This window comes from Diorhabda sublineata, chromosome 3 (genome assembly GCF_026230105.1).
Source record: "Diorhabda sublineata isolate icDioSubl1.1 chromosome 3, icDioSubl1.1, whole genome shotgun sequence".
Lineage (NCBI taxonomy): Eukaryota > Metazoa > Arthropoda > Insecta > Coleoptera > Chrysomelidae > Diorhabda > Diorhabda sublineata.
The window spans coordinates 16,368,160-16,384,479 of record NC_079476.1 but is presented as its reverse complement, the minus strand read 5'-3'; the positions used below and the strand labels follow the sequence as shown (position 1 = coordinate 16,384,479).

At 33.3% G+C, this 16,320-nt stretch overlaps 1 protein-coding gene across 1 annotated transcript in view; it reads left to right on the top strand.

Moving 5' to 3' along the window:
• The window catches only part of LOC130441225 (tolloid-like protein 2), a 133,694-nt gene that overhangs the window by 54,242 nt on the left and 63,132 nt on the right, over positions 1–16,320 (top strand). The window contains exon 3 of the mRNA XM_056774805.1: positions 6,758–6,935. Coding sequence (XP_056630783.1) covers positions 6,758–6,935 — 178 coding nt within the window. The remainder of the gene's footprint in view (positions 1–6,757; positions 6,936–16,320) is intronic.

Genomic DNA, 16,320 nt, shown 5'->3' with positions numbered 1-16,320 from the left:
CTAGGTTCAATTTCAGAAACATCGCTTACATGTAAGTATTTTGATGATGTGACACAAAAACTGTGTTTTATCTTGAAACTACATATTTTGGTTGTACGAATAGTGACAAAATAACCAAGCTTGGAGTGAAATGGAATGAAAAATACGCAGAATTTTTTGAAGATATCGATTATCCTTACTAATATTATGAATGTGAAAACGTGGATGTTTGTTACGCTTTCAAGCAAAAACTACTTGACGAATCATCATAAAATTTTGTACACATATTTTGGAAGGTACTAGAAGTTACATAGTATACTTTTAATAAAAAAAATATTTTTCAAAAAAAAATTGTCAACAAATATCAACATTCTCCTACTTCGAAGCCATCTAATTTACAGTAATGAAGTTCAAACCCTAAATACTATATTATCGACGTACGATATTACCGACGGTCAAGTCAATATTTATTCAATCTATACATCCAATTCAATTGACTACAGTTTCAGCTGTTTGGAATTTTTGAGGTTAGGTACAATGGTACCTTCAGTGACTGTCACTGAAAGCGTATGTCTAAAAAATTCCTAGGAAGCGTGAAGCTACATTATCTAAAAATTCGTCACGGTCCCGTGCAGCAAAAGTTGCACGAAATCAAGAATCTTCGGCCCAGAAGACAACAGCAAGCAAGGCGGCAAAGACCCAACGTCGTTTAGAAAGACATGCTCAGCAGCGGGCAGCTAGAAGACCGATAGAAACGCCAGAACAAATGTTTTGAAACTTCATTGTATGTAGTAATTTTTAAAAGTCGATAATATTAACCAAATTATTTTTTGATATATTTCTAGTATTATGATTTCTGATACTTATTTAATGGATTGGATGCGAGCGAAGCCGTGGGTAAAAGCTAGTCTTATATAAAGTGACACGGAATAAGGTTCATTCTCAGAAATTTTGCTTTTTTATTATTTTTATATATACAGTTGCTCCTTCTGGTAGTAGACCTAAAATTTTGAAAATAATTTCCACGTGTTTTCCGGTGTCACGCACAGTGGAGCGAACCTATGCATTTGGTGAAAATAGGACCAACATCTGAAAACTCCAATTTCCACATATTTTTTTGGTTAGACTGTTTCTGTTATCATTGTTTATCGTCATTTTTTTATTGACCATTTCCACCGAAGATATCTTATTAAAACTATTTTAACTTATCACAATTTACGTTTACGCAAATTGAACATTCATAAACATAAAAAAATCTCAAGCATTCATAATAAAAATCGCTCAAAATCTCTCAGAAATCTACCTCTACAGAACCTGCGCGTTCGTGACGGTTTACAAGGAAAATTTCTTTCTTTTTTTTTCTTTTAGCTCTAATTACATATTTAACTTCCGTGAATTTATTTTTAAAAACTTTATTGACACAAATTACAATATTACAAGGAAGAAGAACTTAATTTTAAGGGATTGAATTAACAAGATTCAATGATAGAACTAAATTCATTGAACGAACGAAATTCATTGAAAGGTGTTTACAACAATTTTATTTTTATAGGATTATATATGATCTTTTTACGTTTTAATTTTTAGAATAATCTAGAATTTTCTTGTGAAATTCTATTAACTTTTTTTGAATAAATTCCAGTTTCTCTGTTTATTTTATTATATTTTATGAATGTATTATTGTCTTTATTCCTCTGCCACTGAAGTAATAAAATCCAGTATAGGGACAGCATTAATAGCGATATGAACAAATATCTATGTGCACGAAATATGTATTATGATTTGAATGGTACCTACTCCTTTTATATCGAAAAAAGTGGTTTTGGTTGCCGAAAATCACCGTAACCCTTTTATTCGGTTTGTCCTATCAAAATAAGTGACCTACCTAAGTAAAAGTTGCTGGAAATAGGGCGTGGAAACAATTTACGACGTTAAATAATAGGGTTCCTATGAAAAAAGTGTTTTCTGGGTCACCCTAAACATCAAAATGTGCAACGGCAGTTCTTAGTTGCCCACCCGGTACATATGTAGGAGGTAATTAGAAAAACCAATCAAATATAACGGTGGTGTTCATCCTTAATAGCACATGAATCATAAATCTTCAATCACAATAGTATGCTCTAGCCTCCATTCAATTCATCGGTGGGGGTGTATCTTTGCAGTCAATTAATTTTGATGGCGTCCAGCCAGCGTCGTCATTGATCTTTCTGCATGGCAAGTTTCCAAATTGTTTACCATATCTCGCCTCACTTCGGCTTAATTCGTCCGATACCATCTGAACTTCTATAATTCACTGATAGGCTTTTAGAACAAAGGACGTTAGCGTCAAGTCGTATTTCGAACAAGAGTGGGATTTTCAGCATGAACCAAAATGTGGTTTTAAATTTGAGGTTAAGTTTATTTTCTAATCCCTACATAAGAGGATCGCGAACACTTTTCAAGAATTATAATATATTGCGTGAATCATGAATATTCATAACATGAATTCAAAAAATCACCTTTGGGTGTTGAAAGGGCTTGTAAATTTTTCACAAATTTTTGTGTACAATGGTCTTGTGATACCGCCGGTATTATGGTGGTATTTATATTGCTGTCAGATCTTTCCTTTTTCCGAAAAAATAATAAACTTTGTTATTTCAAATGAATCCCACTACCAAAGTTGTACATACATATTGTACATTTAGATGACTACGATTGAATAAACTCGTTTAATTTGAATATTCTTTAATAATTTATGTGCTAATTGAAATCTCGTAATAAGGTCTAGTGTCAGTAAGTTAGTAAAAAGTGCAACGAAACTGGTGCAGTAGAAGATTTATACACATTCTGGCGCAGAGAACCTAAAACTGAAGACAAATCTTTAAATGTTTGTGTCATGTTAGAAGTAGATCCACACCTGTGAAGTAGAAAAATTACAAATTTTAGAAAACATGCAATTTTTAAAACTTTACAATACATTTTGCAACATCCCTGACTGCTTATTTCTTTTTATTTCTGTAATAATCCTACCTTTTAATTCTAATATTAGCAGATTTTGTTTTAAAAACGCTGTTTCTTAAGTGACCCCACAGAAAATAGTCTAAAGGATTCATGTGGGTGATCGGGGGGGCCATTCGATAAAACCACACCTCTTAATTTATCATTTGAGAAACTTATTATTCAGGTATTGCGTCACCACACACGCATAGTGTGGTGGAGCATCATCTTGTTGTAGCCAAATATTGTTGTTGGGATATTGTTATTGTCTGAAATTTTCAAGACAATTTCTTGTTAATCTATCATTACATGCCGAAAAAAAAATACTGTACAAGCTTCAAATTGATTATATCTAATCGTAAATTGTAATTGCGTGAGATAGCCGAAGCCGTATAGATATCAGAAGGCTACGTGTTTATAAATATGCATGAACATGTAACCATGAGAAAGCTTTTTCAAAGTGAATGCCGGGTTTATTTAAAGTCGATCAAAAACAACATGTTGATGATTCAGAGCAGTGCTTGGCCATGTTGACACGTAATGAAACAAATTTTTTGCCTGGATATGTGACAATGGATAAAAAACGGATCCATCACTTCATTGCAGCCGATGAACCACGTCCGACGCGTCCAAAGCGCAATAACCAGCTGGAAAGATTATGGCTTCGGTATTTTTGGATGCGCACAGAATATTGTTAATCGGCTATCTTCAAAAGGCAGGGAAAATCAATAGCGTATAACTGTTAGATCGTTTGAAGGCAGAAATTAAGGAAAAATGGCCAAATACGTCGAAGAAGACAATGCATCGATTCACAATTTAATGACAACGATGATTAAATTAAACGTACTACACTTCTAAGTGCTTCTTCATCCACTGGTAAAGAGCGTGTTGTCATATACCAAACTATCCATTCATATACATTATTTCATGAACGTTTCGCAAAAAAGAGAGTTGGTATGCTTTTCACAGTATTAAAAAGTCTTCTTGTCTATAATTTGAGGCCATAAGACACATTTTCTGTATAATCTCTCTCGTTTTCTGGCGATTATATGTACAAACTTCTGTTCAATTACCTTTTGCTAGGGGGCTTCGTCATAAGCATGGATTTTGTGATTGATTTTCCTCGTGATCTTAAGATATACTATTTTTTTCAATTTTTCTTTTTCTGTATTATCTGATAGACCCTATCATTCGACCAAATGAAGAATCAAGTAGTTTCTTTTTGATATCATAGTCGATTTGGCGACCCACACTGATTTGAATGAGTCAACGAATAAGTCAATCTCAAGAAGACTGAGATTGTGTAAACTACGGATGGAATGAGAACTGCAATCCGAATTTAAATGGAATGAAGCTACAGTACAGCAAAAAGTGTAGAGACCTAGGAATTATCCAGGGTAGAAAATTTTCCGGAAGTATTATGTGGAAAGGAGATACATGAAAAGGGAGACTTTTGGACGGAACTGTGGCTTCAGTCCTTTTACCACAATGTGTATCTTCGAGGTCACCATTAAATATAGACCTAAGAACAGCGACAGAAGAAGTAAGACTGACCTACGAACCCTTTTAATCGCTTCCGCTTGGTTATTATGTGTCTAAATGAAGTCCTAGGTATTTAGCACCGTTAAATTGTTAGAGTTCACCTTGCCCAATTTCGACAGATGGACATGTTTCTTTTCAGGTAGTAGTCCGGTCAATTTAGACAAAAATAGTGGTCCAATAACAAAAATTATCCATACACATTGATCCCATGTGAGCGAAAAAAGTTATTCAGAGTCAAAGGCCAAAATTTCGTGTTTTTTGAACTCCTCCCGAGAGCCTCAAACCAAAGTTGTCTTGATCTTCATAATTTTCTTTCTAAGAGCTACCATTCCTCAGGTATCGCGATTCTAGTGTCACATTATACATAATATGCACATACAAGCTGCGTATATACATATCAACCACTTAAGACAAGTATAAATACCTATTTGTGTGTTTATATCTACTAAAGTATAAACAGAAATTGATTCCACATGTCAAATAATTATTATGGACGGAATTAGCTTTCTTCTTACGGATTTATGGAGCTGCAAAAAAATTACTTGAATTGATAAATACGGATACTTAATTTTTGTGAAGAAAAACCGAAACAAGAAACAATCACAACTATCATGTCTTCCTCCAGCATCGGCATTTGTATATACATTTGTATTGAGTATACTTTCAAGTTCAAACATGGCTAGGCAATCAACTGTACCTAGAAGAGTGGGGCTAGAAATTGATAGATAATACTCTGGAACTGACTAAAAGTATACTCTCATCTGCTCCAGAAAAACTCCTCAACACTATTTTCGCAATTACAAAAAAAGTTATAGCGCCAAATATAGCTGTAAAAAAGTCGGATCGCTGTGTTTTCCAGCGTGTACCAATTGCCAACGTCAGTCTTGCTCAAATGTCCAGTTGAGTACAATAGAGGAAGATTCTTGTAGTTTTAATGAAGAGACCAATGACAATTTAACAATTTATGAATATCCAGCAAGAGGAAGAGAAAGAGAGAGAAGAAGAAATCAAAGAAAAGATGACTGTTGAAGTAGACTTTCAAGAATATGAATCTGATTAAGATATCTGAAGAAATCGAAACAATAGCTAACCCAATAATCAAAAGCAATATCAATAATAAGGTGATGTCTAGAATTTGAGGGGTACTGTTTCCTTAAATCATCCTAAAATTAACATGACAGTTAGTGGAGTAGGCCCACTGGGGAACCACGGTAAAAAACGTGCCGAGTACACTACCTCACAGATGGCGTGGAAATGTGTGCATATCATGTATAATGTGACTTTTAGTATCGCGATATGTCAGGAATGGTGACTCTTAGAAAAAAAATATCACGACTTTTTTTGTGAAGCCTTTGTTTCAGGTTTATTTTGTTAAAACTTACCGTTTTCAAAAGAATCCAAAGTGATTGGACCACTACATGAAAACAATCATGTGTACCTGTCAAAATTGGGGAAAGTGAAGTCTCACGAGTTAACAGTTCTAAATACCTACGACTTCATTTAGACACATAATCACCAAGCGGAAATAGTTAGAAGGGTTCCTAGCTCAGTCTTACTTCCTCTGTTGCTGTCCTTAGGTCTGTTCCTATACCGTGAGGTAGGCTATATTGTGGTAAAAACACTGAAGCTACAGTTCCGTCCAATAGCCTCCCTTGTCATGTATCTCCTTTCCACATGATACTTCACGGAAATTGGTTATCCTGGATAATTCCTAGGTCTCTACACTTTTTGCTGTACTGTAGCTTCATTCCATTTAAATTGGGATTGCAGCTCTTATTCCATCCGTAGTTTACACAATCTATTTGTGGACTTATTCAAATCAGTGTGGTCGCCAAATCGACTATGATATCAAAAAGAAACTACTTGATACTTCATTTGGTCGAATGATGGGTCTATCAGATAATACAGAAAAAGAGAAATTAACAAAATGGTATATCGTAAGATCACGAGGAAAATCTTTCTCAAAATCCATGTATAAGACGAAAGTAACAAGGATTGGCTTCGACTCGTTGACTCTAATGCGTCACTGTTAAATCTAAAACTGAATCTAATTTGAATTAAGCAGCAACTACCTTGAGGCAGACGTAGTATCAATGTGGAATACGGCAATTGTTTTGTTAGTTATCGATAGGTCAGCTTCATGAATTAAATACAAAACCGATCATAAAACATTTAAGAAACAAAAATATGAAAAAATTATTTCGAAGAGTTATAATAAGTGTTGAATCACGATATATTTATATTTTTTTCTTAATTTCAGAGTGTGATCAGACGTTTGTAAGTAGACCCGGAGGTCCAATGAACGGAACATTCTACGCTCCGGAATTCGAGAACCCTCGTGGTCACTCAAGAAACTGCGTCTACACATTTCTCGCGGGACCCGGACAAAGGGTTCAAGTTACCTTCATCAGTTTCAACCTCAGAGGTCGACCGCCAGAGTAAGTTTTAAGTTGTAACCGACAAAAAATATGGTAAACTAAATTAGTAAAGAAAATGGAAACTATATGAAATATTAATAGATATGAGTCAAGTTGATTATGTCCATGGAATGTCTACAGTTTTATTTGAAATATATTATTATCATTCAATCTTAGGAATTACTGTACAGAGAGCTTCAAAATTTTTCATCATTTATTTCCTTGACGTGTCTCGAAATTTTTTTGAAGGAAGTTCAGTTCAACAATCTGAAAGTCTCATTTGATTTTATAAACTTAATAATATGGATGCACCTTTATTTAATTTAGGAATTTGCTGCTGCAAAATTTTTTAAAGTTCGCTTATTCAAGTGGCGTTTTCTATAAAATAGTGTATTTAACAAATTTTAGATATTTTTCACTTTATAAGTTTAAGTCTTTCTCTTCAAATAAGAGGTAGGGGAGAGTGGGAACCTTGTTGTGAAAAAATGCCCATAATTCTGATTCGACTTAGCCAATTTTCATGAACTTGATGTTGTTTGGAAGAGGTTCTGTTCAGCAATACCAAATTTATGAATTATATGCAATTTAATTAGCATCGTATGCAAGTATATTTTGATTATTGTGATTTCTATTGACACATGGGAAGTTCTTACATTGGTGTGCTTGCAGTAAATTAAACTGTTCTCATTATAATTTCATTATTGCCGCTGGATGGTGATATTTGATATTACTAACAATGGGAACAAATCATTGGATGAAACATCGATTTTTTATTTTTCTCCACAAATGAAAATCCAATCAAGTTAAGTCTGGAGATCTGACTAGTCAAATAAATAAACTTCTACATGATTAATATCCACCTATCTGGGGATGTTGGATCTAAAAAAAAAGCCGAAAATATGTAGGATAATGTGCCGGGCAAGAGTATGTCTTCTAAAAGAAGTGGCAATTCGTTTCTTGGAAAGTATAGATATCTTTCTTCATTAACTATCTCATTAAAAACAAAAGGTCCAATTGATTTGTTCGTTTAGAATCTCGTACCACACATTTACTGACCAACGATCCTGATATTCGATCTTCTGCAGCCAACGAAGATTCATTTTGGACCAGTAGTGTATATTATGGCAATTTATTTTACCATTACTCTGAAACACAGCCTCATCTGTCCGCAAACTTAATTCGTGAAAGTATTCTAGAATCATCGTGTATAATATTTAATAGCCAGTTGCAATAATTTAGCCTAGTATCAAAGTCACGAACATTTAGTCTCTGGTGTAGAACAATATGATATGCAATCTAAAATAGTATAATTAGTATAGTATAAGTAGTAAAACACGTTGATATCCTTCGTTGTTACCAACCGAATGCTTTAATCTTCTTGGTGTTCTAGAGAATGTTTTTCCCTCGACCTCTTATTTTTTATAATAATAATAAATTTATAATCTTAAATCTTCATACTAACATACTTATAATTCAGAAAGCATGTAGTTAATCCACTTATAATTTATATATTTGGTATTGCTGTATAGAGGCTTTTTCAAACATCAGTTTATAACCAGGTTCCCAATTCCTCCCACAACATTTAAATGGATTGAGACTTGTGACATGAAAACTGCCCTAAATTTGCTAGAGAATTCAATTATTGTATAAAAAGTGCCACCTAATTGGGTAAATTTCAAAAAATTTTGTTTTTCTTAATCTCCTATTCTCAAAAACGTTGTCTAGTGGTGGGCCTTATATTCAAAAAAATAATTTCCACGTATTTTTTTGGCCACTTTTATTATAATTTTATTCCTATTTATTCCAAGTAGTTGTAATATAAAACCTTCCTGAGATATGGCCGACGGCCGTTTTTAGTTGCACACCCGGTACTTTATGGGAGCAGGCATTCCAAAATCGATAGTATACCAGTCTGCGATATCCTAAGAGACACATTGAGGAAATACAAGCATTAATAAAAAAAGTATTCCCAGACAGATGCATATGTAGATGGTCATCTATTAGATCGCCACTGATGTCAACAAATCTCAATCTTTTCGATCTATTTCCATGACAGTACTTTAGAAAGAAGGCTGAACCATCAACTATCGAGGAGATGAGAGCATGAATAAAACATGAGTATCTCCAGGCAGATGCCTAGGTAGAAGGTGATCTGATAATAGATGGCTGCTGATATCACTAGATCTCAATCTTTTTGAGTTCTTTCTATAATAGTACTTCAGATGAAAAGCTAAACCGGCAAGTATTGAGAAAATTGACGTATAATAAGAAAGGAATATTTCCACTCAGATGCATAGATAGAAGGTTATCTTTTAGATTTCTACTGGTATCAATATATCTCAATATTCTCGACTTATTCCTAGTAGCACTTGGGAAGAAAAGCTAAATTTGCGAGTAGTGAGGATATTGAAGTTTGAATAAAAATAGGTGTAGATTGTATATGGGAAATGGCGATTCTATTCCGAGTAATCTGAAAAAATAATATTTGATTTATCGAGTTTATTTCAAATTAAACACCCCCTTTATACAAGTTATGTATGCTACATCAAAGAGAATTAAGGACTGATAGGAATAGAGTTTCTTGAAAAATAATATTACCAGAAATCACAACTAAAATGTTCAGAAAATATATCATTCATCAACTACTTTTATTTTGAATATTATACTGATAGGAAACGGATTTAATCCATCTGCGATTCAATATTGACTTTTCAATTCTCAATTCTATTGACGACTATACAATATATGACATTATATTAAACTAGAGTATTTTTTAATTAGAAAAATATCCGACTGCTTGTTGTATCTGCTGATTAGTTTTCATTTTCTTTCACGAAACAGGTTTATTATAATTTGAAACAACAAATGATAGAAGCTCATACAATTTGGTGATCGTCAACAATCACAAAACACAATAATCTAAATCAGTTCGAATATACGAGATTTGTTGTTATGATAGTGTTTTCGTTGCTTAACGAGAAACTCACACGCGAATTTTCAATGAAGACATAAAAGCATTGCGTGTAATGTCACTTTGTATTTAATATCTCAACTAGTTTTATTGATACGAAAATTACAATATGTTAGTTGAATTATTAAGTTCTTCGAAAACAATTTCAACTAAAAATTGATTGTTTAGGATTGATTCATTGGATAGCTTTCAAAACTGTTTATCTGATATTGTATTCGTTTGGGAACTATTTTTAAGATGAAAATGAATGTATTTACTGAAAGATATTAAAATTGCTAGGCTGCGATGTTTTATTTTGTGATTGAAAAAGTTTGTGAAATGAGCGGAGCGCATTGAACAATTTCACGAACAAAATGAAAACACTTCTAATACAAATGTCGAACAATTTATTTGTTTAACTGCTTGATAATATTTAAATAGTCGAATTTCTAAAGACAATGAATTTTATAATGCATTTTAATATTTAAATGATCACAAGGTTTCTGTGACTGGCAAACTTTGCCAAAGCTATTCAAATTGCTTTTTTGTCTAATTTTTGTCTTTGGCTCGTAAGCACTTAATATATTTGTCGATAGTGGAATATTGATGAGAGTGTTGATTTAGTGAATATTGAAGATTCTGCTGCTATTTTTGCAGACCAAGTTTTCAATTGTCAAGTCAAGCACCCTTGTTAAAAATAGTGTTGATATTCGAAGGTAAAAGCACTGTCCCAAAAAATTCACACACATGGAAAAGTTGGAAAGTTTATAAACAAATAAATCACTGCTCATACCTTCCAACTTCCAACAACAAAAACAATGTCAGTTGTTCTTTCTGTATTATTGGAAAGTATGTTGACTATTTTGGTAAGTACATTGTCCTCCCATTATCAAATATAGTAGTTTTTTACCCGAAATAAAAATGCACTGTCACTCTAGTTGGGAAAATGACATCTATTGTTTACAGCTTTCTCTAACTGCCAGAATCAATGCAAAATACAGACCACTGTTTTCGTAGACCGTCCGCTTCTTTTTTAGCAGAATCAGGAGCAAATATTACAGAGATAAAAAAATATGGTGGATGGATGTCAATGACGGTAGTCGAGGGCTATGTGAATCATTTTATTTCTTTCTATTTTCCTAACCTTTAACAACTTAGCAGATTTTGGGACGACATCATCCTACATTGTACTTCCGGTTTCTACCAATTTTGATGATACTGGGGATTCTGATATTGCCTTGCAAAGCTCCCTAATGTCGCAAGGTATTAATGCTAGAAATTTTTCTTTTTGTACAATTACTATTAATGTTCATGAGTAATTATTGTTAATGAAAACTTGTAATTTCTAAAATTAAAAATGTCATTTTTTATTGTAGTTACACAATTTTGCCCACGGATTTACAATCTAGTTGTCACTAGTGATTCATCCTGGTATTTAACCTGAACAATCTGTTGGAATGTTTGCGAATTCTATCTTCACCTCTTTCGGAGGCTTTCGTTATTTCTTCTGAGATAGTTTCAACATGAAGATCCTATATAAGCCCTATAGCTGTGAGTTAAAGGTCCACACGGGTTACAAAACCTATTTATAACTGAGAATTTGGTATCGAATGAAAAGTTGCGAGTCTCTACCAATCAACGAATGAACTTTTTCTTACTTTAATTGGATTTTATGTCATATATTTTAAATGAAGATTAAGCTGGAATTGAATAATCCCAAAGTCATACATTGAGATTTTATTAGCGTAAAATCTGGACGAAGGAGAAAAACTGTTAAAGCAGGTTATGAATCGTTTGAACTAGTAGCTCAGTTTATTAGCATTTAATCCAAATATTTTTATAGAGTAAAGAGTAAAAGTTTCTGCACAAAATTATTGTGTTGAATCGTTTTAACCAGTAATTGGAAACGACTGGTAGTAATTTTTCAGAATCTTTTGCTTTTCTGGAATTAAATTTTGATTTGCAGCAAATTATCCGTTAATTTTTTATTGGTCCAAATAATTCAATAATATTTTGATGGAGCTTTTCCGATTCAAGTTCAACGTGAAAGTATTCATCTTTTTGTATAGGATATTTCACACTCAAAGAAACGGACAAAGATATGAATTTCGTTTAGAGAAGGAGGATGTCAAAGATAATGAAGCCAGCTGATTAGTTACCCATACATACTCGTATGAATAATTCAGTTTTTTTAGAATAAGTAGACTTGCTGTAATGTTTTTAAGGCTATATAGCTATCTGTGTAGATTGTTGTTTTTGATTCACCATTTTCCCTTAACACTCTATTCTTCCTGTGCCTTTTCTGCATAAATCACGTTTGAAGGATTATATCATGCAGTTCTCAGTCTTTATGACTCCTGCAAGCTCAGATTTCTTATTTCATTTTCTCTTGTAGGAATGATTCCTTTTTCTTTTCTTTGAAATATGTTCAAGTTGTCATATAGTCTATGAGCTGATAAATACTCTATTCTCCTCTCTTCATATCCACAACTTTCCTGTCATAATTTTTTGGTTGTTTTCTTTCAACCGGAAACGCCTCATATGACCAATTGCTCCAGATTCGGGATTGTTGTTAGTGCTATTTGTATAGTACTTACCATAGTTCAAGTGGATTCCATTGTTGTTGCCCTCTGCATGTAGTGAGATTCTTGTTTGTTCCTTCTTATATTTAGACAAATTGAACCGTAGATTTTGATAAGCGTCATTATTACTGTATAAAATTAATACGAGGTCTGGCTATTAAAAAACGAGACTGCGCGCCTAGGGGACGCCCTAGACGGGTTAGGTAAAGAACGATTAGTGCGTAGGGTATCTAGATATCTTGTCTATTCACGTCCCAAAACACGTTTTGGGAAGTGTTTTTTTTTCTCATGACAAAAACCGTGTGCCAAAAAACAGATTCAACGTATCAATCTCAAATTTTTCGTTAAATTGAAAAAAACTCCGACTGAGTGCTTTTAATTATTGCAAGAGGCTTATGGGAACAAGTCTCTATCTCATGGACATGTTTTTCAGTGTTGTAAGCGATTTAGTGGGGACCGAGAGAGCACTGAAGAGGACCACCCTCCAGGTAGCCCTGTGTCTGTTTTAGCTACGGAAACAGTGATCAAAATCAACCAAATTGTGCGTGTAGATGATCGAATAAGTATCTGGATGATTGCCGAGGCTCTAAAAGCCGATAAAGAAACATTATTCTACATTCGAATGCTCTCCTTCAACTTCCTCACCACACACTTTTCCATACGTTTTTTTACATTGATCGAAGCAGTGCCGGAAGGCTTCTTTGGTGAGGGTCTTTGGGAGTTCTGCCGTTTTTTGCTTTATCTCTTCCATCGACTCAAATCGGGCTCCTTTCAATGTAGATCTTTTTCTAATCTTTCTAACCTTTCAAGAAAATCCTATTAGACTCGTTGACGCAAGGGCTTTTAGTCAGGAGTCAAATTTCTTATGAAGTGTAGAAACTTGATGAAGATTAACCATGTCGCAAGAAAATGTTTGCATGAATCTTAAAGTCGAAGTTTGGAGGAAAATCTGAATGATCTCTAACAATTCGAGCTCTACCTCCTACTATATGAACAACTGATGAATCTTTCTTCTTATGAAGTGTAAAAGTTTGGTGAAGATTAACTATGTCGCAAAAAAATGTTTTTATGAATCTTAAAGTCGAAGCTTGGAGGAAAATCTAAGTGTCAAAACGCGACAATGATCTCGCACAACTAGAGCTCTACCTCCTACCCCATCACATCACATCAACAATCTTTCTTCTTACGAAGTGTGAAAACTTGGTGAAGATTAACCATGTCGCAAGAAAATCTTTGTATGCTTACCCGTTCACCGACAATTTGTAAATAACAATGAGACCTACTTATCCAAAAAGTGATAAACCAGTTTACCCAAAAGAGAAGAAAACTTTCCTTCATCAGAAATTTATAACATTCGACTTTTAGGTTTCAGTTAAACGTATGTGTTTTTGACAATCATATTATGTTGTACTTTCACGGCGCCTTTGCATATTTTCCAGTACCGTAATCAACTTAAACACTTTTGCACTGGAGAGAAATACAACTAATACTACTAAATTGTATGACGGTGACGGAAGTTCTTTATAATATTTCTTAAATGACCCGGATTTCCGGGTCTAGAATAAAATAATTTCTAGCCATTTCAATGTTTGTTTAGGTTGGTGGAATAAACTACAATAGTTTTCCATCGATACTTTTTTTCAGATTTTCTTTTTGAGTTCCCTTGTTTTATGAGATCCGAGGATTGTCTGAGAAATTTTCATGACCTGAAGATGTCACATTAAATGAGTTCTAAATATATTTGCGTATGCATTGAGAGATATTCCCTCAAATTTCAGCTATTTTTGCTATTCACAACAAGATTTCATCGGCCAGAAAAGTGTTTTGACCGTTTTTTCGTATGGTGTTTATCGACTATCTGCTAATAGGTGAAACAATAACAGTATAAAATATCATTGTTTGATGAGACAAAAGAACAACGGCATTTTTTCACTCTATCTTACTCTTCACTTAAGCATACCTTAAAACCTATTCTGAGTAAAAACACATCAACTATTATTTGAAAGGGTGGAAAAGTTTAAAATATTGCTGAAAATGTTTACTAAAAAGAGACTATGCTGGAAACGTTTTGCTTCTTTGTTGGAGCGGACATTTTTTATCCAACCCTCGTGCTCTATAATGCATCTGAATAGAAATAAAACATAAATTGGCCATTAATTAGTTGAAGTCGCTTAAAAATTACTTCATAAGAGCTTCTATTATCAGTTGTATAGGTTGTTTCCAAAGAGACTAAACCATTGTAGAAATCGTTAGCTCCAGCAATCAGTTCATTCATAATTCTGAACTATTTTGTAACATTTCGGCTTAGTAAAAGCTTATATTTGTAGACTGTTGTTGGAATTTGAAGAATTATTAATCCAGGAATCCAGTTCCAGTCATTTACAAGAGTAAAGTGATACAGAATCCGCTAAATAACTACGATACAATTCAAGTGTATTGAAGAAAAAACTAACTCAATTAATTCTTTCAAAAACGATTGTTCCCAATCGGACAACTTAAAAGTTTAATTTGAACATTGAAAAACAATTAAAATACTTTACTATTCATATACAATACGATTCTGTAATTGGGAATGAATCAATTGATCCCCATGGATTAATTGTATTTTCTACAAATGGTCTCTCACAATCCTCATTTTTTTTTTGTTTTATAACTTCATCTTCCGGATGTTCGCCTTTCTACACAATATTCTCATGTCTTTTAACCAACTCTAATTGTATCCTTCTGCTATCAACATTAGAAATTTTATAATCTTAAAAGCAAATCTCTAAAATCTACATCTAAGGTCCACATAAATTCTCTTTGCCAGTCATATTTTTCTTTCAATTTAAGGCAATATTTTTCGTGTTATATATTATTCATTTTTTAATCATTCGAGATGCACTTTTCGAAATGTATTTCCCCCTGCATAAGTGAAATCTTCATTTTTTATTCATAATTTTTGTTCACAAAGTTTCCTGAGGCTCTACCGAATCGAATGCACTTTGTTGAATCTTAATGCGTCTTAATTCTCAGAGATTTCCAGGGTGTTTCTTTTTTATTCTCTATTTCTTCGACTATAATGTCAATTTCAAATCAAATACCTCCCACTGGTAGAATAACTCCTTCCTCTTGACAGTCGCCGGATACTTTTCTATTAAAGATTGGTTCATATGACCCAATCGCTCAAAATGTAAATCTTCATTACCAGTTTCTACAGCACTTAAAATTAAACAACTACTTTCATACTCCATCAAACACGAAAACGTATTCTTGATATGTGAATTCGGCTTTAAAATGCTTCTTGGAGATTCATATTTGATAAGAGCCACTGTATTTTGCGTTTTGTATTCTAATATCTCAAAAAACGGTTCTTTATGGCGCTGTTGCGTCGCATTTGATCGGTTGATTTTGTCCCTTCGGGTAGATTATAGATTATCTGTTAGGTTTTTTTTCCATTTCTGTTGTCTTTACCTGATGTTAGGATAATAGGATATGAATTTGTAGAACTATTTACTAAAATCTATAGCTTTCGGAGCAAGTCACAAATAATTTCAAAATATGTTTGATATGATTTCAAAGTACACTGACATATGACAAAATTATTAAATTGAAATTGGATAAAATCAAGTTTTGAGTGGGAAAATTATCGAATATATGAAGTACATTTTTTAACTCAATGTTTTCATTATATTTCTAGCGGATTCATTGTATAAATCATATGTTGATATCTGGTTTCAACTAGAGTCAAAATGAATACCACGTAAGCAAGCAATCGATCACAAATTTATAGACCGAATACGAACGTTTTGAATTTAAAACAAACTGACAGACGAACCAAACGTGAACGAGTGCTTGATTCGTACGCAATTTAGCGGAACTTTTGTTAAGTCAA